Genomic DNA, 26,563 nt, shown 5'->3' with positions numbered 1-26,563 from the left:
TCCAATTAAAAAAGCTATCTACTTAAAGAACAATTCCTCAAAAACAATGATGAATTACACTGCTGGAGGTTTTTCTCGAACTAAATAGATGAGACGCAGTGCTCAATAGGACTCAGAGCTGGTGGACTGCCGCCAAGCCCTCTTGCTGGCAATACCTCCCATTACCCTGAACAAATTTGTAAATAATTGTGTCTGTTACTGGAGGCCAATATCCAAGCCACTGTATCAGTGAGGTGATTACTAACATAATCTTAGGATGCAGGTATTACACTGTCCATTTTGTAACTGAAAAGGAGAAACAAGAGTAGAAATGGGAGCTGACCTATCCAGGTCACATAGCTAGTTAGATGATACAGCTAGACCAGAACATAATTTCTGGTTCATTATTTTCTCTCTGGTTCTAAAACAGGATACATTTTTTACTATATATGCAGTGTGAGCAATTATATTTTGCTCCCAAGAGAAACATAATAAACCTCTAAGTGATAGTTATATACTGGACAACCTAGAAGAAGTACATAAATTCCTATAAACATATATCTCCTAAAAGAAAACAAAGGGAATAAGCTCCATGACAGCAGCTGTGGCAACCATTTTTTGGATTTCACAACAAAAGCAAAGGAAACAAAATCAAAAACAAGTGGGACTTAACATCAAACTGAAAGCTTCAGCACTGCAATGTAAACCATCAACAAAATGAAAAGGCAACCTACCAAACGGCAGAAGCATATATATATATATCTGATAAGGGGTTAATATCCAAAACATATAAGAACTGATACAATTCATTAGCAAAACTAAACAATCCAGTAAAAAAATAGGCCAAGATCTAAATAGCCTCCTTTTCCAAAGAAGATATACAGGTAACTAACAGGTACACAACATCACTAATCCTCCTGGGAAATGCACATCAAAACCATAATTAGATAATACCTCACACTGTTAGAATGTTTATTATAAAAAAAAAATAAGAAACAAGTGTTGGCAAAGATGTGGAGAAAAGGAACTCTTGTGTACTGTTGGAGGGAATGTAACTTTGTACAGCCACAATGAAAAACAGTATAAGAGTTCCACAAATTGAACTACCACATGATCCAGAAATTTCACTTCTGAATATTCATCCTAAGGAAATGAAAACACTTACTCAAAAATGTATAAGCATCCCCATGTTCACTGCAACATTATTTCCAACAGCCAAGACATAGAAGCAACCTATATTTGTTCAGGATTAAAAAAATGACCACAGCCTATATAATACTCAACAGAGAAAACCTGAAAGCCTTCCTGCTAAAATCTGGAACAAGACAAGGATGCCCACTTTCATCACTTTTATTCAACATAGTATTGGAAGTCCTAGCCACAGCACTCAGACAAACAAAAGAAATAAAATGTATTCAAATCCATAAAGAGGGGACATAAAACTATCGCTACATGCAGATGACATGATACAGAAAGAAAAACCCAAAGGACTCCATGCAAACACTACTTGAACTGATCAATGAATTCAGCAATGTAGCAGGATACAAGATTAACATTCAGAAATTGGTTGCACTTCTCTTTACTAACAAGAAATATTAGAAAAGGAACATAAAAAAAATACCTTTTAAAATCACACCCCCAAAAATAAAATACCTAGGAATAAACCTGACCAAGGAGGTGAAAGACTTATATGCTGAGAACTAGAAAACATTAATCAAAGCAATTAAAGAGGATGCAAAGAAATGGAAAGAAATTCCACGTTCCTGGATTGGAAGAATTTAACATCCTTAAAATGGCCTACTACCCAAAGTAATCTACAGATTCATTGCAATCCCTATCAAATTACCCAAGACATTTTTCACAGAACTAGAACAAACAATCCAAAATTTATATGGAACCCATAAAAGACCCAAAATTGCCAAAGCAATCCTGACGACCAAAAAACCAAGCAGGAAACAACTCTCTCAGACTTCAGACAGTATTACAAAGCTATAGTAATCAACATGTATGGTACTGATAGAAAAATAGACGTAGAGACCAATGGAACAGAATAGAGAGCCCAGGAGTTCCTGATGTGGCTGAGGGGTAATGAACCCAAATAGTATCAATGAGGACACAGGTTCAACCCAGGCCTTTCTCAATGGCCTAAGGATCTGGCATTGCCATGAACTGTGGGATAGGCTGCAGACATGACTCAGATCTGGCATTGCTGTGGCTGTGGCACAGGCCAGCAGCTGCGGCTCCAATTAGATCCCTTGCCTGGGAACTTACATATGCCACAGGGACAACCCTAAAAAGACAAAAAAATGGAAAAACAAAAATAGCCGAGAAATAAACCCAGACACCTAGAGTCAATATTTCACCAAGGAGGCAAGACTATAAGATGGGAAAAAGATAATCTCTTCAACAGGTGGTGCTGGGAAAACTGGACAGCTGCATGTAAATCAATGAAACTAAAACATGCACAAAAATAAATTCAAAATGACTTAAAGATTTAATTAAACATAAAACATGACACTACAAAACTTCTGGAAGAGAACATAGGCAAAACATTATCTGACATAAACCATACAAATGTTTTCTTAGGTCAGTTTCCCAAGGCAATAGAAATAAAAATGAAAGTAAATCAATGGGACCTTATCAAAATTATAAGCTTTTGCATAGCAAAGGAAACCGTAAGAAAAACAAAAAGACAACCTACAGAATGGGAGAAAATAGTTGCAAATGATGCAACTGACAAGGGCTTAACTGCCAAAATATATAAACCACCACAAAAAACACAAACAATCCAATTTAAAAAAAGGGAGAAAACCTAGATAGATATTTTGCACATGAAAAAAGGCTCAATGTCACTAATTATTAAGAGAAATGCAAATCAAAACTACAATGAGGTACCACTTCACACTGGTCAGAATGGTCGTTATGAATAAGTCTATAAATAAACACTGGAGAGGATGTGGAGAAATGGGAGTACCTTCCTACACTGTTGGTGGGAATGTAAATTGGTACAATCACTACAGAAAACAGAATGGAGGTTTCTCAAAAAACTAAATACAGAACTATCATATGATCTAGCAATCCCACTCTTAGGTATATATCCAGAAAAAAAATTATAATTCTAAAAGATTCATGCATCTGTATGTTCACAGCAGCATTATTCACAATAGCCGAGACATGGAAACAACCTAAATGTCCTTGACACATGAATGATTAAGAAGATGTAGTATATAAACACAAAGGAATACTACTCAGCTATAAAAAAAGAACAAAACAATGCCATGCATGCAACTGGAGATTCTCATACTAAGTGAAGTAAGTCAGAAATAAAGATAAATATCATATGATATCACTGATATATAGAATCTAACATATGGCACAAATGAACCTTTCTACAAAACAGAAAGACTCACAGACACAGAGAACAGACTTGTGGTTGTCAAGGGGGAGGGGAGAGGGAGTGGGTTGAACTGGGAGTTTGGGTTTAGTACATGCAAACTATTACATTTAGAATGGATAAGCAACGAGGTCCCACTGTATAGCACAGGGAACTATATCCAGTCTCCTGGAACAGAATATGATGAACGATAATAAGAGAAAAAGAATATATGTATGTATGTATGACTGGGTCACTTTTCTGCACAGCAGAAATTGGCACAACATACATATATATATACCACACATACACATGTTTATGTATACATACATACATATACACACAATGGAATATTATTCCATTAAAAGGAAGGAAAACCTTGCCACTTTCAACAACATGGATAGACCCTGAGGGCATTATGCTAGGTGAAGTCAGTCAGACCGAAGAAGGTAAGTGCTGTATGATCTTACATGTGGGAGGAAAAAACATACTCTTAGGTACAAAAAACAGCTTAGTGGTTACAGAGGCAAGGCTGGGAAAGTGGGTAAAATAGAGGAAGAGAATTAAAAGGCACAAACTTGCAGTTATGAGTCAGCCAGGAGGATATAATGTATAGCATGGTGACAGTACTTTTGGTATACTTGAAAATTGCTAAGAGAATAGATCTTGTCTTGAAAGGTCTCTTTATAAGAAAAAAAATTAAAAATGTATACCTATTATAACTTTAAAAAAAAAAATCCTCTTACTTGTCAGGAAGCAACTCTGCAATGAAGTTTTCTACTGACACGGCAGTCTGTTTGTCATGGATCACTCCAGTTCGACGCAAACTATCTATCCGTTCCTGGGCGCCCTGAAGAGCAAAAGTGTTATGTTAGAAACCATTTCAAATTATTTAGTATTAAATATACTAAGTAATTATATAAGTAACACTTACATACATTTATACACAAACACATATATTCATTGTAAACATTCCAACAATGTAGTAATATAGAGTAAAAAGTGAAAAACTCCAAATGTATTCCCCTCTGTATTAACAGTTTGCAGTACATCTTCCAAATTATTCCTATATGCATTATTATTTTGGTTACTATTGTGAAATGGTAATTTTTATAGTACATGTTCTTGTTAGTTATTACTAATATAAGGAAACTACATGCTTTTTAATGTCCATCTGGCAAGATTCATCTTACTGAATAAAAACCTTTCATCAGTCCTAGTAGTTTTTCAGTTGATTCTCTCTTGAGTATTGTAGGTAGGCGATAGTATCAATAGTAAATATGATTTTTCCTCTTTATTCTCATTCCTTTCATATGTATAGCCTTAAAGTATGCACCCAAGTGACAATTTTTTTTAACTGCAAATGTATACATTAAACCAAAGCTTATTCAGGAAAATTATTACCATTTATGAAACAAAACTGAGGGGCTGAAAACACTATATAGATAACTCAAAATCATGAATTAAATATATATCTTATAGTAGAAAAGTGAAAGCTGGATTAATGAGGACATGGTTGCTATTCACTACTTTTATCTAAATCATTTCATAAAAGTGATCATGAATGATATGAAGAGAATGAGTTCAAAAAGCAAGATAAAACTATTTCTGAAAAAAACTAGCCATGGATAATAAACCTATTTTTATCATGGACAGGAGAGCTAGGTAGCGAATGAGATTTAGGGGTCAGTTCTTCTTCAAATGAAAATTAAGAAAGCCAGGATACTTCTAGAAACACTTGAATTTATTTCAGAGATAAGTGAAATAAGGAAAAGTGACAACTGTGTGAGAACACATAAACTAAGATATCAGCTTATATATGAAAGATGAAAAAAGATACGATTTAAACTACAGTAAAATCAGGACTATACTTTTGCTTACGCTGGTATCTCTAGTATCTAGATAAAATAATGCCCTCTTATCTAATAGGCACTCAGTAAGAACTAACAACATGAAAAACTGAAGAAAGGGGGAAAAAAAGGGCTTATGAAAGACTGTATAGAATCCAAATAGTGTAAGTATGCTAAGAATCCAAATAGTGTAAGTATGGCATCACCAAATTTAATACTGAATCAGGAGGACAATGATGAATTTGAAAGAAAATGCAACAGATAAGATGAACTTAATTCCCTGTGTTGGAGAATGTAAAACTGCCTATTGCATTCTTCCCAAGAGGCAGTTAACAGCTACATTTTTAATATAGAGAAGTAATCCCCAACTCCTTAAAGCTTTCCCCAGTTACAAGAAACTATCCATAGATTTTTATCCTTCCAGGAAACAGAAGTTTGTTCATTTTTTACTATCCTATAGCAAAGGGCTACTTCAAAGGGTTCACAAAATATTTAATTGAAATTAATTAGCACCTCTAAAAGGACAAGGAGGTAGACAAGTTGAATTCTTGTTTTTATTTATAAAATCCAGAAGAGAAAATGAAGAGGGTTTAAATCAACCTCTCCTCCTCTCACTACAACATTAACTAAATGTGGCATCTTTTGGAGTCAAAAAATACAGACACTTTAATATTAGTCCTTACCAATTTTGTTTGTTTGTTTTTTGCTTTTTAGGGCTGCACCTGTGGCATATGGAGGTTCCCAGGCTAGGAGTCCAACAAGAGCTGCAGCTGCCAGCCTACACCACAGCCATAGCAATGCCAGATCTAAGCAGTGTCTGTGACCTACACCACAGCTCATGACAAAACTGGATCCTTAACCCACTGAGGCGAGGCCAGGGATCAAACCACAACCTCATGGTTGCTAGTCGGATTCATTTCTGGCTGCACCATGATGGGTACTCCCCTACCAATGTTTTGAGAAGGGGATTTTAATTTTATTTTTCAGCAGTGTAGGGGATCAAAAAGTAGTTTAGAGACCATAGCAAGGTAATTATCTCAGAATTGAGGCATGATACAGAAGGGCCTGAGAGCTTAAACTAAGCAATCTGGTTCATATAATCAAAATTCCATGCTTCATAAATTCCTGCAGATATTAAATATATTTTTGTTGAATATAAGCTATAAAACAATGGTCATAAATATAATTGGCTTTTCAGTAAAATTAACATTTGCCATTGGAAAAGTTTCAAAAACTTCCTAACTTTAATTATGGATGATTTAATTCCTTGAACAAGTTCATGTTTAAAGGAAAAGTTAAGTTTAGTTCAAAAAAGTCATTCACTTCAAGTAAAATGTGATGGGGAGAAAAAAAATCTGGGTTGAAATTTTAATATTCTAGAATTCTACATCATTTTTCTTCTCATTAGCTCCCTCTACTGTTTCAAAAAAAAAAGCCAGGAGTTACCGCATGTTGCAGCAGAAACAAATCCGACTAGCAAACCAAGAGGTTGAGGGTTCGATCCCTGGCCTTGCTCAGTGGGTTAAGGGAGCTGTGGTGAAGGTTGTAGATGCAGCTTGGACCTGGTGTTGCTGGGGCTATGGTATAGGCTGGCAGCTGCAGCTCCAATTAGACCCCTAGCCTGGGAACCACCATATGCCACAGGTGTGGCCCTAATGACAAAACAAAACAAAAAAAAGCCCAGTTGAAAAAAATTAAAGATTCCAATTATATATATATATACACACACACACACACACATATATAAAATATATGGCAATTTCAATGAAATTTTAAGCTTGTGTTAATAATTGTGGAAAAGAAACCCATGTCTAAATTTGAAGGGCAAAAATCAATATCAAAACAAATCTGTTGAATACTAACAAAATCACAACATCAGTTGAACTATTAATAATATCCATAAAATAAGGTTTTTCCTGGAGAAAAAAAAAAATCAGCATTTCAATTCTGGTATCTACTTATTTTAAATATCTTCTGTATAATGAAATGATATTTAACAAAATATTTAAGATTCATGTTTTTAAAACCATGAAATTCTGAGTTATATTCAAAAATCATGTAGTGACCTATCATCAGAAATTATTAATGACCTATCAGTGGACCACTCTACATGGTCCTTTTTCAGTTTTTGAGAAGAAACTGAAACCACACAACTTGCAAGATTTTACCAAGTCCATTATGTCATGTGCATTCATTATTTTGAATTGTCTCCTCAAAGGACATTCAGGGAGTTCCCCTCGTGGCTCAGTAGTTAACGAATCAGACTAGGTTGCAGGTTCAATTCCTGGCCTCGTACAGTGGGTTAAGGATTCGGCATTGCCGTGAGATGTGGTGTAGGTTGCAGACACGGCTCGGATCTCCTATGGCTGTGGCTGTGGTGTAGGCTGGCAGCTGCAGCTCAGATTAGACCCTAGCCTGGGAACCTCCATATGCCATGGGTGCAGCCCTAGAAAGGACAAAAAAATAAAAAGACAAAGGACACTCGGGAGGATTTTATGTTCTGGGGCAATGTGCCACGTTACAATTTATGGGTGAGACGTATGTCTTTATTTTCTAAAGGGAGAAGATAGAGCTTATAAGAGAAGATTAGAAAGGAGATGGCATGTTGCCTCCATTATAAGCAGAAAATTGTATTCAAGCATGAGGTCAAGCAGAAAATTTTGGGAAAATAAATATGGAAGCTGAGGAAGAAGAAGAAGAAGAGTTCCTTAAAACTAACCAGGTCTATCTACTTCATCCTTGCAAAATCTTTGCATGTCACCAGAGGCACTTACACACCCGTCTGGTGATATGCAAAGATTTGGTTGTAAAGCAGCGATCAAGGTAAGTAAGCCACAGGTGGGTGGCTATCGAGTTCTGTTAAGAGAAAAATCTCTATTTTCATAAGGCTGACAGGTGTCTAAACCAAAATTCCAGACAGAACCCAGAGTGATGAAAATGTCTTCTGTATTAGACTGCTTACCTGAGGAAATTATTGATTTTAAAAGTTTATCCTAGCATTTTGAATTTTGTTATCTAGAGCTGTATACCAAGATATCTCGGTAAGACTGCTAGATACTCATTTTAAAGAACACAACGCACCATTCTAAGCATTCAGATCTGTAAACAAAGATCCCTGCGCTTGAAGATCCTAATTTTAGTGGGAAAAAAGGTATTAAAAAATAAAAGAGTAATAGAAAGGTAATATCCAATCTCTTTGGAAAGACTCTGATACAATATAAGAAAAGGAATGCATATATATCTATGACTGGGTCACTTTCCTGTACAGGAGAAATTGGCACAACATTGTAAATCAACTATAATTTTTTTAAAAAGGGGAAAATGGCAGAAGGGAAAAAAAAAAAAGAAGGTGTTGAGTGCTATGGGAAAGAAAAAAAGGAGAGCTAGAGGGATCAGGGTACCACAAGCTCTTCTTGTAGCTTCACCCAGGGAGGTAGCAATGGTGACAGTGACAAGCAGATGCTGGATATATTTTGAAGGTACAGAGAATAAGAGTTCTTGATGAACTGAACATGGGTAATGAGAGAAGTGAAGGATGACTCCAAGGTTTCTCACCTGAGAAAGTCGAGGGACAGAGCTGTCATCAACTGAGATGGAGAAAGCTGGCGGGGGGGACAGGTTGGAGGGGAAGAAAAGCAGCTGAGTACAAGACATTTTGGAGACGTTCAGGTAAAAGTGTCAGAAAGGCAACTTTTATGTAAATCTAGTTTAGGAGGTGTCTTTGCTGGAGACAAAACCCTGAAATTGTCAGCACACAGATGGTCTTTTAATATTGAAGCTATGGGACAGGATGAGATTACCAAGAGAGTCAATGTCGAGGAAGGGAAGGAGACCATCAGGAGGGTGGGGGGAAGGAGCCTGCAAAAGAAGCACAGACAAGTGAGCAAGTAGTGAGGCAGGGAAAAAACCAAAAGTGTGGCACCCCCAAAGGCAAGTGTAAAAGGCAATACAGAGGCGCCTCAAAGCCAGAGGAAGGTCAAACAAGATGGAGAACATGAGTGACCTCGAGAGCATTCTCGTGGAGTGGTGCGGGGGAGAGCCTGATTGGGGTGGATTTAAAAAAATATATGAAGAGGAGTTCCCGACGTGGCTCAGTGGTTAACGAATCCGACTAGGAACCATGAGGTTGCGGCTTCGACCTCTGGCCTTGCTCAGTAGGGTAAGGATTCGGCATTGCCCTGAGCTGTGGTGCAGGTTGCAGATGCGGCTTGGATCCCGCGTTGCTGTGGCTCTGGTGTAGGCCGGTGGCTACAGCTCCGATTAGACCCCTAGCCTGGGAACCTCCATATGCCACAGGAGTGGCCCTAGAAAAGACCAAAAAAAAAAAAAAAAATGAAGAGAAAAATTAGAGATGAAAATGTGGGTAATTCTGGAAGAGTTTTGCTGCAAAAAAAAAAAAGCAAAACACTAAGGTGGGAAGTGAATTTAAAAAATTGTTAAGGTTTTCTTTGGTTTATTTGTTCTTTAAGGTGGGAGCAGTGCTTCATTGGTTCTTGCATGTTGATATACTGATGGTAAAAAATGTTCTAGAGAGAGGACAGAATTGGAACTTCAGCATGCAGCAGGCTGAGGGGACTAGGTCTAGTATACTGATAACGGGATTGATTTTATTAGATATGACATATTTTTTAATGCTAACAGGCCAGAAAAAGTGTATGATGTTTAAGTGTTAGCATGAATGTGAAATTATTTGAAATTTCCCTTCAAAGTAAGTCATTCTGTCCTCTATTAAGTAGGGATTATATGTATGTATAGACTCAATCACAAGGTCCTCTTCCTTCACTATGGAAATGTCTTCCATGTGATAAGTGGTTTATCATAGGAAATAAAGATTTAGTAGGTCTCTATACTCTGGTGAGAACTTGGCAAACCCTGATTGTATACAGAGATTGTGCCTGTAACATGCCATGCAGGCAAATCTTTAAGGCAAGGTAATTAAAAAGACAGGAAAGGGAAGACTCAAAAGAAAGTTAAGCTAAGAAAAGCTTTTTGGATGAGTGCTGAGTCCCCTCACCAAGTACAAGGGAAAAGGGTGCCAGGTAGATTTAGAACCTGCTTGCTAGGGAACCCCATCACTATTCTGAAAACTTCCAAATATATGAGAATGCCATAAACCATGGAGAAATACATTAAGAGTAAAGTATTATTAATAGAGTAATAAAAAGCTTACCTAAGGGATATGATAATTTCAGTAATGAATTTTTTTTTTTTTTTTTAACTTTTGTCAGGTCACACCTGCAGTATACAGAGGTTCTCAGTCTAGGGGTCGAATCAGAGCTGTAGGTGCCAGCCTGCACCACAGCCACAGCAATGCCGGCTCTAAGCCACGTCTGCAACTGACACCACAGCTCATGGCAACACTGGATCCTTAACCCACTGAGCAAGGCCAGGGGTCGAACCCACGTCCTCATGGATACTAGTCAGGGTTGTTAACCACTGAGCCACGATGGGAACTCCGGATTTAAATATCAACACTGTGTAAAGAAGATCTCTTTCAGGACTAACTACTCTCCCTTGCTGTGTGGTTTCTCCCCTCCTCCGATAATCAAAACCACTTTTAGGTTTCTTTAAATTAAAACTCCACCGTACCTTCTTAACAGCACAAAGATGTCTAATGAAAAACCATATCAATATTTAGTATGTAAAAACCCATAAGCTCCATTCAGACCAGAGGATTATCATCAAAACTGTGAAAAAAAGAACTTCTGGTTACTATATCCTGAAGAAGATGTTCTACTACTCACTTTTAATCCAGCTGCATAGCCCACTGGTTGCGGGGCAATATTGGACTGTCCAGCTTCCCCTATAACTACAGCCAGGCCAAAGACCTCCTGGAAGGCATCTCGGATGGCAGCAACTTTTACTTCTTTATTTGAAGTCACTACAATATCCAGTTCACCTCCAGATTCTAGAAAGACCAGTAGAAAATTTTAATTCTAAATTAACGAGATTCTCATAATTACTACGATACACAAACATCATGTTACGTACTTACTACCAACCTTGCAAAATGACATAAGCTATAGATTAACTTTTTTTACTGGCTGAGGAAATTGAAGCTGAAAAGGTCTCACCCAGGGTAACATAGCTACTACAATGCTGTCAGGGCTCAAACCAAAGTCTGTACCTTTTCACTACACCACCTGATGCAAGCAGACACATTTCACCCTGTCATCTAACAGCATCTTATTCTGAGATTTCCCAAGAAAGCTGCTTGTACTGTGAAACACTTGCCCTAGAAACAATGCTATGCTTTTTCCCTAATAACTACCTTCCGGAACAAGTGAAAAGAGTTTCCAAATATTTGGGCTTTTTATCATGGATTTATTTCCTGATTGACATAATGTTCCATTAATCCCATTTTTACTGGAATTTATTATCAAAACCTAGAAGTGATAGGAAAGAAGAGGAAGAATATATATATATTTCCCCCGCTTACGTGGGACATACCTCTTGACCCTAGCTAGTACTGCTCCATTAAGGTTTAGCTCAAAGGCTTTTCAGCTTTTTTGTGATGCTTCATGTCATCTTTAATGGATTATAAAGAACAACTAATCAAAAGAAGGTAGAAAGTTAAACTGTGTTAAAATCCATTTCTAATAGTTCCTGTGCTTTCTGGATACATTTGACATTGGTGATTTCCAAAATGTTCACATAAAAATATTATAAGTTACAGAGTTCCCGTCGTGGCTCAGTGGCAAAGAATGTGACTAGTATCCATGAGGACGCAGGTTTGATCCCTGGCCTCACTCAGTGGGTGAAGGATCTGGCGTTGCCGTGAGCTGTGATGTATGGCGTTGCTGTGGCTGTGGCAAAGGCCAGTGGCTATAGCTCCAATTCGACCCCTAGCCTGGGAACCTGCATAGGCCACAGATGCGGCCCTAGAAAGACAAAAAAAAAAAAAAAAAGATCATATAATCTTGCTTTTGCTACCTGTCAATAAGCTTTTTCACACTCAGTCTTATCACCTTTTATAGCTAACTGATTAAGATTACGTAAGTTATGGTATTTACTAATAACAGAAATTTCATTTTGTATCTTTCTCTCCTCATTGGTTTTTTTCTTTACCTTGATGTCATGCAGAGTACTAGCCTGAGAAAAGTGTTGGGTTTGAGTCCTGACTTTATCATTTACTAGCTTTGTTACCTTGGGGAAGTCACTGAGTCATTTTTCTTGTTTTGTCACAGAGAAATTCCTGCCACCTTGCAGGGCTTGCTCTAAGGATAAAATAAGGTAACTGCTATCATAACACAGTACTCCCATTAAAACAGCAGGAGCTCCAAAAATACTAAGTCCCTTCTTTTCTTTGTTAAAAATAAGGGCTTGTGAAGAGAATATATATACAACATTAACTATGTCAAACTTGATTATTTTTAACATAAGAAATCAATACATACAGTAGGGTGCAATTACTAAATATTCTGGAAGTTACAAACTGAAAGAACAATTCAGCTAAGTTAATCCTTCGATTCAATTTTCTACTTTGAAAGGAAGCAAAGAGGCTAAGTGTTAGCTCCACCAAGTTGTATAGCCTATAATAATAATAGATCTCTCTGAACACAGGTTCCTCATCTAAAACCTAAATACCTGCCTTGCAGACCTCTTACACTGGCAGATCAAGCATTTAATAAATAGTACTTGTCATTAGGTCTTGTCCTCTGACATCTGCTATACAGGAAAGTACTAACGGACTCAAGATTTGTGACAGCTATTAACTTCTTACTGCTCCTGGAAATCTCTGTTCAGATACCTGGTATATAATTTCGAACAGTAAATTGTTATCTTCAACAGAATTACTAACTGGCCACTAATTCTCCTAAGCAATTATTTTACTTACTGGATATGTACTTTAAAAATTAGGAAATAATCCTCCAGCTGACTGTCAAAGGTGGTTAAAATAGCTTTCCCAACAAATCTAGTAATTACATATTATTAGTAAATAGATTCTATGCATAGACACATTTAATTAAAATTGGAGAAATGTCAAAACCAAGTGTAAACAAAAGCAACACTTCAAATGTCAACAGTGAACAAAGAAAAATTCATATGAAGCAACACTAACCATATCTACAATTAAAATCAGTAAGTATACTAATAATTCATATCGTTTTTACTCCTCCAAAGTTCATTCTGTGAAGATTTTAAGATTTATTTAATAGTGACTAAGAAAAACATAAAGTTAAAAGCACCAAAACTAAGACTATCAATGTAAGAATGGAGGAGAATTTCCACTAATTAAAGACCTGGGGATTACACTTAGTAGCTGACACGTACACATACTTCAAAACTGTCTGGCAGAGGCTGCTCTATCGTAAGTACATACTGATATACGGAGCCATGCCAGGGTCCAGCGTTGTAATCATGCTTTCTACCGAATGCTTCGTTTTATCAAGCACAGATTTCACCATAGGGTTCCCAGCCACACCCTGCATAGAACAAAATTAACATATAAATATTCATTCTACGCAAAGAACATCATGATTACCTGATGGTGAAAGTAGTTTCTAATGCACTGCAAACCAATATTTTTGAAGAACATAAGAAAGGTAAGGTTATGGCAATGTCAAATTGCTATGAAGTTTCAAAATCAGAGTAACTCATGTCTCTTCTCATCCCAAAACTTGTCCATCAAACCCCCAAATAAAGATTGTAATCACATGTCTCCAAAGACCCGTATTTTGTGCGCTAATAAAAAAATAAAAATCGTAAGGACACTTCTCATCTTTATTCCCCAGGACAGTTACCTGTTACCTTAATATATAATACTCTGCTACATTCTACTCAAGTTTCTTTTCTTTTTTCCTATTTCCTCCTTGTTTTGTTCTGCAATTCTCCCTTTTAATAAAGCCAGACATGTTGCTCTGAATTCTTAAAACCACACTAATAGACCAAAGGAACCAGATCTGAACATTTTCTTCTTTCTCTGTTTCTCCCACTTCATAGTCAGGGAGGAAGCAGTGCCTCCAGAGATGACAGCCATTGAACCGGCCATGATTCCACCTGCTCCAACCTACTGTTAAACTAGGGTGATTCAGAAAAATCAGGAGTTCATAACCCTGATATTTAAGACCATCAACCCATCTGATGCTGAATATTAGAAGAGTTATTTACAAAACCTGTAGAGCTGAATTGGGTATTACAACTGCTAGTGATTGACTAACACATGCTCTTAACATGGAAAGGAAGTGATATTCCCTATATAAAGGAAACCTTTAAGGAGTTCTTGCTGTGGCACAATGTCGTAGCGTATCTGCAGCACCAGGATGCAGGTTCAATCCTCAGCCCAGCATAGTGGGTTAAAGGATTCAGCTTTGCTGTAGCTGCAGCGTAGGTTGCAACTGTGGCTCAGATCTGATCCCTGGTCCAGAACTCCATATGCCACGGAGCAGCCAAAAAAGGAAAAAAGAAAAACCTTTAAAGAGCACATAGCAATATAAAGAAACAAGCTTAGAAAAATGCCATCTTTCTAAAACATGAAGCTCAAATGCTGTAAATCAGTTAACCACCCACCAATTTAAAAATACGTTTAATATATAATCGCAGACAAACCTTCTGCAAAATACTGAGGGGAACTTAACGAAGTGATTCCAAAATTCATTAAGAAAAATAAATGGAAAAGACAAGAAAAATTCTAAAGAAAAATCAGCAAACTTGCACAACCAAATGCCGACCTATCTTTATGAGTACAGACTCAGAACTGACCTTTCTATCTTACCCATCAACGAAAACTTATCCCCACTTCAGCACAGAGTAAGCGTTCAATAAATATTAGCATAATAAATAGAGTTACAATAATTAAAATAGTCTAGCACTGGTGCAAGGACAGGCAGGGCAGTGGAATAAAATACAGAGCCCAGAAACTGACATTAGCACACAACTGGGTAACTAAGATAAAGGTGACCTATCAAATCACTGGGTATGATTTTGGAAAAGTTGATTATGTTGTTAGAAAAAAATTAAAGTTTGATTTTCACCTCACATAATAAGTAAGTATCAGCTACATCGAATTGGTAAGCATAAAAAATGGAACCATAAGAAAATTAGAAGAAATCATTAAAAAACAATTTTCCTATAATGTAGTAGGAAAATATAATTTTTATCATTCATAAAAACTGAAAAGAAAAAAAAAGTTGATAGAAATGTCTCCTGAAAATTTAGAAGCTTTTGTGTCAAAAAAAAGCATAATAAAATTGAAATCTAAGGTAAAAGTGGAGAAAACTGCAACACATGACAGCCTATAATAAAATACTCTTATAAAGAGCTCTTATGAATTCACTGAAAACAAAAACATCCAGTTGAAAACTGGGCAAAGAACATGAATGCAGAATTCTCAAAAGTAAAGTACAAATGGCCAAAATCACACACAAAAAAAGTTCAAATTCAGTAACAAAGAAATGCCAATTTAAACAAAGTATTTTTTTGTCTATCAAACTAGAAAATACAGTATTTCAATTAATAAAAGATGCTGTGACAGTGTATTCTGGTAAAACCTTTCTGGAGAGCAATGTTAAGTAATTTTTAAAATGTTCACTTTGACATTTATCAGGAAATCAACTCTGATAAGACAGAGATGCACACAAAAATCTGCATATGAATGTTCATCATAATTTTATTGAAAATGCCAGTAAGATTAGTGAAATAAAACATGGGAAATAAATGGAATGACTTGTAAAGTAGCCACAAGGAAAAAAATTTCTGAAGACTATTTTACAGCTGGAAAGACATTCATGATAGATGCTAGGTAAAGAGATACAAAAGACACAAAACAGTGCCTAAATGTCACTACTCCAATTTGTTTTTTATTAGAAAAGAGGTACCTCTACAAAGACATACATATTCAAAGATTGAGAGAAACTGAAGAAAAAGTGTCATGAGAATAAAAAGGTGATTTACTTTTTCCTTATATCATTTTTTATTTTTTATTTTTATTTTTTTATTATTATTTTTTTGTCTTTTTGCTATTTCTTGGGCCGCTCCCGCAGTATATGGAGGTTCCCAGGCTAGGGGTCCAATCAGAGCTGTAGCCACCAGCCTACGCCAGAGCCACAGCCACGCGGGATCCAAGCCGCGTCTGCAACCTACACCACAGCTCACGGCAACGCCGGATCCTTAACCCACTGAGCAAGGGCAGGGATCGAACCCGCAACCTCATGGTTCCTAGTCGGATTCGTTAACCACTGCGTCACAACAGGAACTCCTTTTATTTTCAAAATTCTAATGAATATCTCTTAGTCTTATAATTAAAAAATTAAGCACAGTTTTTAAAGTAAATATCCCTTACCTTAATAAAACCCCAGAGGCCACCAGCAGATGCTTCATCCTGACCTCTACCAATTCTGGGATCTTCTTGTTCCTCTGGAAAAGTAATGGCTGATGTGGTTCCAGCTCCCTGTGCCAGAGATGTTAAACCAGCTTGCTGAGTAATGGGAGCTGGCAAAATACCTAGTTAATGGCAAAAATTTTAATATATGTAATTTATTCCATAAACTATTTCCTATAAAAAGAAGAAACAACATGTGAGATGACTGGTTCAAAATGTAACCATATACTCAGGCATTCCAACATTGGGTATGAGCTCAAATCACCACCTAAACTTTTATGAAATATAAACTACACCAAGCTCCCAAAGAGAAAATTTCCCTTTTCATAGGAAAAGTGGACTTTCTCTCTCTCTCTCTCTATACACACACACACACATACACACACACACACGCACACACGCACACACACACACACACACATAATACTTCATGTTTGCCCTGTGAAGCATTTGGATGTGGATAGCTATAGCTTGAACTTTTTTAATGCATAAAAATAACTGATGTGAGCTCTCATGTCCAACACAAAAAAGCATGTAAAAATTAGTAAACATAACTATATGCCTATTTTTAACTCAAAAAACAAAATTCACACACATACATGGGTGTTAATAGTCTGCAAAAAATTTTACTAAGAAGGTAAGTCAAGTTAGATAATAAAAAGCGCAACAAAGTTGTTTCCTTTCCTAAAATGAGAAACAGCAGGCAGAATATGACAGAATGAAGTTTTTGTTTTGTTTTGTTTTGTTGTCTTTTTTTTTTTTTTTGTCTGTTGTTGTTGCTATTTCTTGGGCCGCTCCCGCGGCATATGGAGGTTCCCAGGCTAGGGGTTGAATCGGAGCTGTGGCCGCCAGCCTACGCCAGAGCCACAGCAACGCGGGATCCAAGCCGCGTCTGCAACCTACACCACAACTCACGGCAACGCCGGATCGTTAACCCACTGAGCAAGGGCAGGGACCGAACCCGCAACTTCATGGTTCCTAGTCGGATTCGTTAACCACTGCGCCACGACGGGAACTCCAGAATGAAGTTTTGACACTGGTTTCCAACAACCATTCCAGGGAAGCCAAAAAGTAGATGTAATTGACGCAGAAAAGAAAATAGTTCAATACCACCAATTTATGACACACTTCCTTGGTTTTGCACTTCTACCTGGTTAAATGAAACTGCTCCCTGGATCATTCAGTCCTGATAATTTTTTAAGGAAAGCTTTTAAAAAAACCTCTCAGAGTTCACATTGGTGTTTCTCTATAAATGCACAAAATGTTAGGGCGAAATTGCAATTTTGGAATTTTGTCTGACATTCCACATACTAATCATGTACTAAGTTTTATATCACCTAAAAATTATAATTAAGTAATATCAGTTTTATTTTAATAATTTAAGTAAGAATAGGAAGCTTTAGTGGTCAAGGAAAAGAGAATAAAATATTCACGCAGAGTAACTGGAACCATTATACACTGCTGGTGAAAAAGTTAATGGCGCAGCTGCTTTAGAAAATAGTTTGGCAATTGTTCAAAAGTTAGCAATTCTGATGTGCACCCCAATATTCATGGCAGAACTATTTATAATAGCCAAGACATGGATATATATATACATCTGAATATATATGTATCTGAATATATACATATCTTGAATTCTGTTATAATACATATGTGTGTACACATATACACAGAAACACATATATACTCATACACATATATAAAACAGAAATATTACTCAGCCATAGAAAAAAATGAAATAATGCCATTTCCAGTAACATGAATGGAGCTAGAGATTATAAATCAGAGAAAGACAAATATCATATGATATTACTTATTTGTGGAATCCTAAAAAAGAATGATACAAATGAACTTAATTGCAATCAGAAATAGATTCACAGACATAGAAAATAAACTTACATTACCCAAGGGGAAAGGGTAGAGGAGGAATAAATTAGGAATCTGAGATAACATATACACACTACTACATATAAGATAAATAGCAAAGATCTGTATAGCACAGGGGACTGTGTTCAACATCTTGTAATAACCTATAATGGAAAATAATCTGAATATATATAAATATATATATACACACACATACATCACATACACAGAAACACAAATATACACACACATATATATGTGTAACTCAGTCACTTTGCTGTACACCAGAAACTAACATAACAATGGAAATCAACTGTACTTCAATAAAAAATGTCTTCAATTCTGTGCCTGGATATACACCCAAGAAAAATGAAAACATGCCCACATAAAAACCTGTACACAAATGGTCATAAGCAGTACTGAGAATTGCCAAAAAGTGGTGGAAACAACCCAACAGTTTATCAATTGATGAAATGAATAAACAAAATGTGATATATCTATACAATGGAATATTATTCAGTCTTAAAAAGGAAGGAAATTCTGGCACATGCTACAAGATGGGTGGGTCTTGAAAATATCATAAGAAGTAAAAAAGTCAGCCACAAAAGATAATACAGAGTAGAAGATTCCATTTAAATTAAGTGTCCAAAAGAAGCAAATTCACAAAGACAGAAAGTAGATCAGTGGTTCTTAGGGCCATGAGGATTGGGAGAATAGGCAGTGACTGCTAATAGATACGGGATTTTCTGGAGGTGATTCAAAGGTTCCAACGCTGACTGTAGTGATGGCCACACAATCCAGAAAATACAGTAACAACCACTGAACAGCACACTTAAAAGGAGTGAACTGTATTCTATGTAAATTATAGCTCAACAAAGCTGTTTAAGAAAACCAAACATTAGCTATAGACACTTATTTCCAAGTATCATGAAGAGAGAATTACCTGTCACCGGAGGCGCAGAAAACGAGGGCATCAGGGGTGTCTGGGGAGCTCTTCCTGCGTGTCCCCTTGTGATGTCGTAGGCTGACCCGACTGAGAATCCTGATGTGGGAGGACCCGCAGAGGGTGCGGGTGAGGGAGCGTTTGGGGCAGATGTCGAAGGTGGGAAGTGGGATAAAGGAGGACTACTGAAGGCAGCAGCAGTTGGTGGAGAAACAGGAGGCGGGACAGAGGTACCAAGGGGAGGAACTGAAGGCACCGGAGAAGGAGGCACGAAGGGTGGCAAGGGGACTGCGGGCCGCACGGAAGGAAGGGACGGCTGAGGGGTGGAGAAGGCGTGTGGCGGCAGGGGCTGCACAGAGGACACGTTTGGAGAGGAGAAAGAACTGGTTGCAGCTAGAAAAAAAAGCGGACGAGGACACATAATTAGAAATGCTTTTCACCTGGTTTTCGAAGTCTCTCAGCATCCTCGCAACATTTTTAAATTTAACAGACCATACATTGAGACTTATTTTAAAATGTGTAGTTTAAAATATACAAGTATTATTGACTGCAAATGACTTGCAACCCTCATCAATAACTAAGTTGCGGTACTTCGACCTCTGTGTTTTTATTTGTTCGTTGTTGATGCTTTTAATAAAATAAAGCTGTTTTTCATCCCTGATGATACGAATATAAAAACCTCACAAATGAGGGCTCAAAAACTGTGGTCAGAATGCTAATCACCAGAAGTCAGAGAACACTGGCCAAAGCTAACAAATGCTTTTTAGGATATTTCTGTCATAATACAGATGGTTTATAATCAATATGAATATAAAGAACAAAAATTTAGCTGAATTCATTTGAGTTTAAATAAAAAACAAAACACAAGCAACTCTATCAGCACAATTTTCCATAGCATTTTTGGGTCTCTTTGATTTTAACTTACAATATTCAAACTTTCACTATTGTATTTGTCATGTGATTTTTTTTTTTTTTTTTTTTTTTTTTTTTTTTTTTTTTTGGGGTCCTTTGTGACATTTGGTAACTTTATCAATATTTCAAACTTTTTCACTATTGTGATTTGTCATGGTGATTTGTGATTAGTGATCTTTGATGCTACTAATGCAAAAAGAGCACAACTCAGTGAAGGCACAGAGGATGGTCAGTGTTTTTTGGCAATGCTTTAGCGAAGTATTTAAGGTAGGTACATTGTTTTTTAGACAATCTGTTGCACACTTAATAAACTACAGCATAGTGTAAACATAATTTTTATAAGCACTGGGAAACCAAAAAATTCATGTGACTCACTTTATTGTGACACTCACTTAACTGCAGTGGTCTGGAACCGAACCCAGAGATCTCCGAGGTATGGCTGCATGCTCTTCTAAACTGACTCTGAGAAAAGGTAACAGCATCTTGGCCATCCTCAGAGCACACTGATGCTAGACAACTGCACTTACCTAGCGGAGATGGGGAGGGAGACGGTGCGGCAGCTGCAACCAGCCCTGTGGAACTGGGTGGAGGCGTCCCAGGTGGTGTTGTCTCTATTCCACTCTCTTCCATCATTTTTGTGCAATGACTGTAAACTGTAAAAATATGAAAATGTAATATATATTATGTGTAATATGAATATATAGTAGTAAGAAGTATATTTTAAAAGCTTGTATAGAGAATAATTTGTAAAAATAATTGACAGATGTTTGCCTTTACTACTTATAATGCCACTTATTTTCAGATGAAGGGTCTGTCAAAATTCCTAGGAAAACAATCTGTGAGAATAATGTGCAAACAATCTAAGACATTTTCATACACATACTTTATAAGTGGGAAATAATTTTATATTAACTATGTAATTACCCAAAGTATATCCAACAGTAAATTGCCAATTTAAATTCTGTCACATAAATGCATGTTACATCTATATCTAGAGTCTAGGGAGTTCCCGTCGTGGCGCAATGGAAACAATCTAACTAGGAACCATGAGGTTGCGGGTTCGATCCCTGGCTTCACTCAGTGGGTTAAGGATCCAGCATTGCCGTGAGCTGTGGTGTAGGTCGCACACACGGCTCAGATGGCATTGCTATGGCTCTGGCATAGGCCAGCAGCTACAGCTTCATTTAGACCCCTGGCCTGGGAACCTCCATATGCTGCAAGTGCGGCCCTAAAAAAAAAAAAAAGACAAAAATAAAATAAATAAATAAATAGATTCCAGTCACTATTACTTTTAAAAATATAAATTCGAAGTATTTTTTGAAACACTTTCTCTCTCCTTACTAAGCAATTTAAATGGACCACTCCTGTTAATATTAAAAAAATGTTTTTAATGTGCTCAATTTCCAGGTTTCCCTAGTTTGCATTTTAAAACATACCCAGTAATGGCTAAATGATATGTCTCAGGTTTTAAAAAGTTACCTTCAGCAAAAATGCCACTATATAGCATTTCATCCCAACAGACGAAAATGGATTAAAAAATATAGGAAAACATCCTTAAAAATACAAATTTTCGAGCTTGCTTCAAGTATAAAATTAAAACTTCTAAATACGACAAATCTGTTTTTGAAGTTTTTACTCATTTAACAAATATTCAGGAAAGGTCAACCACTTGCCAAGCACTGTGCTGGTGACTCTGGAAACACAGTGTAAGCAAAAACAAACAAGGTATTTACAGTCCAGCTCAGGAGACAATCAAATCATCACACCAGTGTCGTGAACCGTAGCCTGAATGCTGTGTTCTGAAGATAAGAGTTGCGTTAGAGAGGAATATGATTTTGACTTGAGGTCACAAAAGGGCTCCCTAAGTAAGTCACACATAAGCCGAGATCTGACCAACGATGAGAATTTAATTAGGCAGGGGACAGGAAGTAAGGAGGGCCTATGCCAAAAAGAGCCCTGTACAGGAGACACACTCAAGCCAATTCATGTGGCAAAGAGCAGAGAGGAATAATGATGGATAAAGCCAGACTGTATTGAGATTTATAAACCAAGTTAAAAAGTCGGGGGTTTTAAGAACAGAAAGTAGTCACCATGGGGCATTCAAACTAGGGATGACGTATTTGTCTTTTAATTACTATTATTATTATTTACTGTTTTTTTAGGGCCACACCCGCAGCATAGGGAGGTTCCCAGGCTAGGGATCAAATTAGAGCTGTGGCCACCGGCCTACGCCACAGCCACAGCCACGCCATACCCTTAACCCACTAAGCGAGGCCAGGGATCCAACCTGTGTCCTCATGGATACTAGTCAGAGTCATTTCTGCTGAGCCACCACAGGAACTCCCATTTGTCTTTTAATTATTTTCGAAGAAATTTTTAGATTCACAAGAAGATGTCAAAATAGAGCAGAGTTCATGAGTACCCTAAATGCAGCTTCTTCCCATGACAGCATCCTAGATAACTAGAGCACAATGATCAAACCCAGGAAATTAACATGGGTACAATACTAGTTACTAAACTGGAGACCTTATTTGGATTTCACCTGTTTTTACATTCACGTGCGCTTGTAGTTCTATGAAGTTGCATCATATGTCCTGGCGCTTGCCACCACCGCCACAATCAGAATACAGAACCGCCCCATCACCCCAAAGGAACTCCTTCCTACATGCTACTCCTCTTGTCACAGCCTCCCAACAACCACAAGCCCTGGCGACCAACTCTTCTCTACCATTTTCTCATTCAATGAACATTATGTACATAGAATCATACAGTATATAACCTTTTGAGACTTGCTTTTTTCACTCAACAGAATGCTCTTGAGATCTGTCTAAGTTGTTGGATATATCAATGATTAGTTTTTTATTGCTGAACAGTATCCCATTTTATGAATGAACCATATTTTTTTTCCATTTATTTGCTGAAGGACATTTAGGTTGATTCTAGCTTTTGGAAATTCTTATTTGTGTTTTGAAAAGATTCTTTTGACCACAGATTGGGCCATAGGGCAGTCAGAGTAGACACAGAGAGATCATTAAGAAGGTATAGAAGTGGTTCAAATATCCTAGTGACTCTCAAGTGGTGGGTGGAAGAGGGTGATTCTTCGCCCCAGGAGTCATTTGGCCATGTGTGGAGATATTCTGGGTTGTCAGAATATCAAATATGTAAGTAATATTTGGGGTAGTACTTACATCTAGTAGGTAAAGGCTGGCAATACTGCTAAAAATCCTACAATGCACAGGACACACCCCCCCCATAAGAAAGAATTATCCAGCCCCAAATACCAACTATGTTAAGGGTGAAAAACTTTGGCCTAAACTGAGGTGATGACAGTGGAAATGGAGAAGAGTGGAAAGACTCAAGAAATGTTTGGGTGGTAAGACTGAGTGATAACTGGATATGTGGTCCAGGAGTGGGAGAGACATAACCCACACACCTGGACAGATGGTGGTGCCATTCAGTAAGACAGGCAACACTGGAGGAATCAAGGTACGTATTAGATGTCTAGAGGGAGGAGGCAGTAGGCAGTATGGAATACTGAGCATGCAAAGTTGAAGCTCTTTGAAACATCCATGAGCAGACACTGACTTGGTCTGCAGCTCAGAAACCACATAAACAGTCTGGAATAAGACTATCTGAAAAGAGATTATCTAAGAGAGAAGACCAAGTAAAAAAAAAGAAGCGAGCCCAACCCACCCTTGAAGAACAGCCAGGAAGAAGAACAAGCCTGCAAAGAAGAATGAGAGACCAAAAGATAAAAAGAAAACCAGGAGGCTGTGGTGTCCAAAAGCCAGAGAAGAGCATTTCAAGGTAGGTATGGGCAACTATATCAAATTCTGCAAAGAAGCCAAATAGGATGAGCTATGAAAAACTCAATGGATTTGCCAAACTGGAGAGGAAACTTAAGAGTTGTATCCATGGAGGGAATGGGGCTAGAAGTCAGTTTCAATTGAACTAAGGTGGGAGGCCAGGCAAATATGTACACTTTACAAGAATTTTCATCATGAAGGTAAAGATCTACAGCAATTAAGTAGAAAACACAGACGCAAGGAGACAAAATCCCTTCATTCAATACCTATACATCAAAGGTAGATTACCTGGGACAGAAGGCCTTCCGGGGACTTTATCAATCCCTGCCCAAACTACCTCTTTCTTTCATGTGCCCACTGGTTATTCATCCTCCTCCTAGAGATGTTACCAAACCCTCGCAGTGGTTAGTGGAGGTCAAATTTAAAGATAAACCTTAATGAGTGCATTTGCAAAAGAACTTGTACAAAGAATACAAGCCACGAAATGGAATAATTAGCCAATTTCTATCTTTAAAAGCTATACTATTTAAGAATCGGCTTAACGACAATATAGGGTAAATTCTGGATGCATAAACACAACACCTTCTATTAAAGAAAAGCTGATATGATAAAATAAAAGCTAAGTGTCAAAGTTGGTAAAGGTCTGGTATTCAGACTCGCACACAAAAATATTAATGGATCAACATCAAAGAAAAAGTGATGGAAATGGCTTGGAAAATTGAGTCCTTAGTCTCTGGAAGGACCCTGCTTACAATTTGCTTGTGCCGTGGTTTTTCTGTTAAAAAGTAGATGGCTACTTAGAAGAATACAAGAAACAGAATAATGAAGCTCTGATAAACGTAAAAGCTATTACCAGCCATTATTACTGTTAATGTGCTACTGGTTCAAAAGACAGGCTCTACTACCATACATTGAGCACTGAAGGAGGGTCTGAGTTTTGTCTCCGCATTCTCGCATTCTCAGTTCTGATCCCAAAATAACTTCCACGCAAATGTTCACTGACTACACAGCGGCTGTACAGAAAAAAGACTGGCATGCCAAAATGCATTACGTTGGCAGAAACCTACATGTTGCCTCTCAAAATAACTACTTCGAATGAAAAAAACTCCCCTGGATTGGACAAATTCTGCCAATCGAGGACACGGGCTATCCCGCAAATTTTCCTGAAGCAGGTCCCAAGAACCAACAAAGAGAGAGCGCAAAAGTCCTCTGGAGCAGCGCTGGGCACCGATGGGGGAACCTATGGGAAAAGAAGCTACTTTCCTTTGCCAGTCCGATTTGTTGACCTAGGAGTCTCCCAGGCGGGAGCGGCCTTCCCCCAGGCTCTGCCACGTCTCCAGGCCGGGCTGGGCTAGCCTGGGCTAAGGTCAGTGGGCTACAGCCTCTGTTCTTGCCCTCCAGCCAGCGCGTAGAAAGCGGGAGCCAAATAGCCGCGGGCGCCGGCGTCGGTCTCAGCGCAACAGCAAAGTGCCGGATAAGACCCCCGAGCCGCACCCACGGCGCAAACCGCGGATGGGACCTCTTATCTCGCGAAGCACACCGGTGCCCGGGCCGCACCCTGCATGCTCCCACAGCCCGCTCTCGGACTGCACCACGAAGGGACTCCCGAAATACCCTGGCGCCCCTGGGCACAGGCCGGCCAGCCCACCTCAGCGACTGCGCCCCTAGGCGCCGGCTTGGGCGCCCGCGACCTATCCCATCACCCACTTGCTCCCGCGCTGCTGGCAGCCTGGCTCTCACCTGCGGGACCGAGAAAGTGACTGCCTGGCAGTGTGAAGCGGAAGCTAGGGAGGCTGGGGTGTGAGACTACGGCTGCGAGAAGACGAGGTGGATGCCGCCGAGAGCTCGCCCCGCGCACCCGCGCCGCCAAGATGGCCACCGGAGGCGCAAGCCCCTGCGGCTGCCACGTCGGCGCCGCCGCCCCGCCCCGCGCCTGGCCCCGCCCCCGCGCCTCGCATGGCCCCGCCCCCGCGCTTCGTCCCGCCCCCGCCCCGCCCCGCCCCTCTCGCTCGCTTGGAGCCCCGCCCCGAGAGCGCTAGTTAAACCTGCTCGAGTACCTTAGATCCAAAGTTACTCCTTCTCGCCCGGCTTGGGCGCTCCCTCGCTCGAGAAGGCTTCTCGAGCAGTTCTGCCCACCTTTCCACTCTGCAACCTCTGCTGCGAGAAGGAAACACTTGTTACCGAGTGTAGCTGGCTTACCTTGTGCCGTGGCCCCCTCGCGGGGGTGGCGATAAGTTAGCCGGGATGATCCAGTCCAATTCCCACCTCCAGGCAAGACCTCTTTCTAGAAGCGGGAGGCTTATCCTACGTTATTTTAAAAAGATTTACAGGAGCGAGAGCAGGGTGGGGAAAAGGATACTGATTCCCGCCCCCGCCCCCCCCCCGCCAAGTTCTTGTATTACACTTTCTTTAAAAAAAAAAAAAAAGATGGAAAACCAAAACCAAAGATGATCAACTTCCTTAACGTTCTGTGCCGCACTTAAAATAGCTCCTGAAAGTCAGTGCTCAATAATA

At 38.7% G+C, this 26,563-nt stretch overlaps 1 protein-coding gene across 1 annotated transcript in view; it reads right to left on the bottom strand.

Moving 5' to 3' along the window:
• PRRC1 (proline rich coiled-coil 1) overlaps nucleotides 1–25,978 on the bottom strand; it is a 51,424-nt gene extending 25,446 nt beyond the window's left edge. The window contains exons 1-7 of the mRNA XM_021084706.1: nucleotides 25,790–25,978; nucleotides 20,771–20,896; nucleotides 19,332–19,724; nucleotides 16,484–16,644; nucleotides 13,526–13,628; nucleotides 10,947–11,110; nucleotides 4,099–4,202 (exon numbers count right to left, since the gene is read on the bottom strand). Coding sequence (XP_020940365.1) covers nucleotides 4,099–4,202; nucleotides 10,947–11,110; nucleotides 13,526–13,628; nucleotides 16,484–16,644; nucleotides 19,332–19,724; nucleotides 20,771–20,876 — 1,031 coding nt within the window. The 5' untranslated portion in view covers nucleotides 20,877–20,896; nucleotides 25,790–25,978. The remainder of the gene's footprint in view (nucleotides 1–4,098; nucleotides 4,203–10,946; nucleotides 11,111–13,525; nucleotides 13,629–16,483; nucleotides 16,645–19,331; nucleotides 19,725–20,770; nucleotides 20,897–25,789) is intronic.

The sequence above is a fragment of the Sus scrofa genome, chromosome 2 (genome assembly GCF_000003025.6).
Source record: "Sus scrofa isolate TJ Tabasco breed Duroc chromosome 2, Sscrofa11.1, whole genome shotgun sequence".
Lineage (NCBI taxonomy): Eukaryota > Metazoa > Chordata > Mammalia > Artiodactyla > Suidae > Sus > Sus scrofa.
The sequence above is the reverse complement of the archived record's forward strand: the minus strand, read 5'-3'. Positions and strand labels throughout refer to the sequence as shown.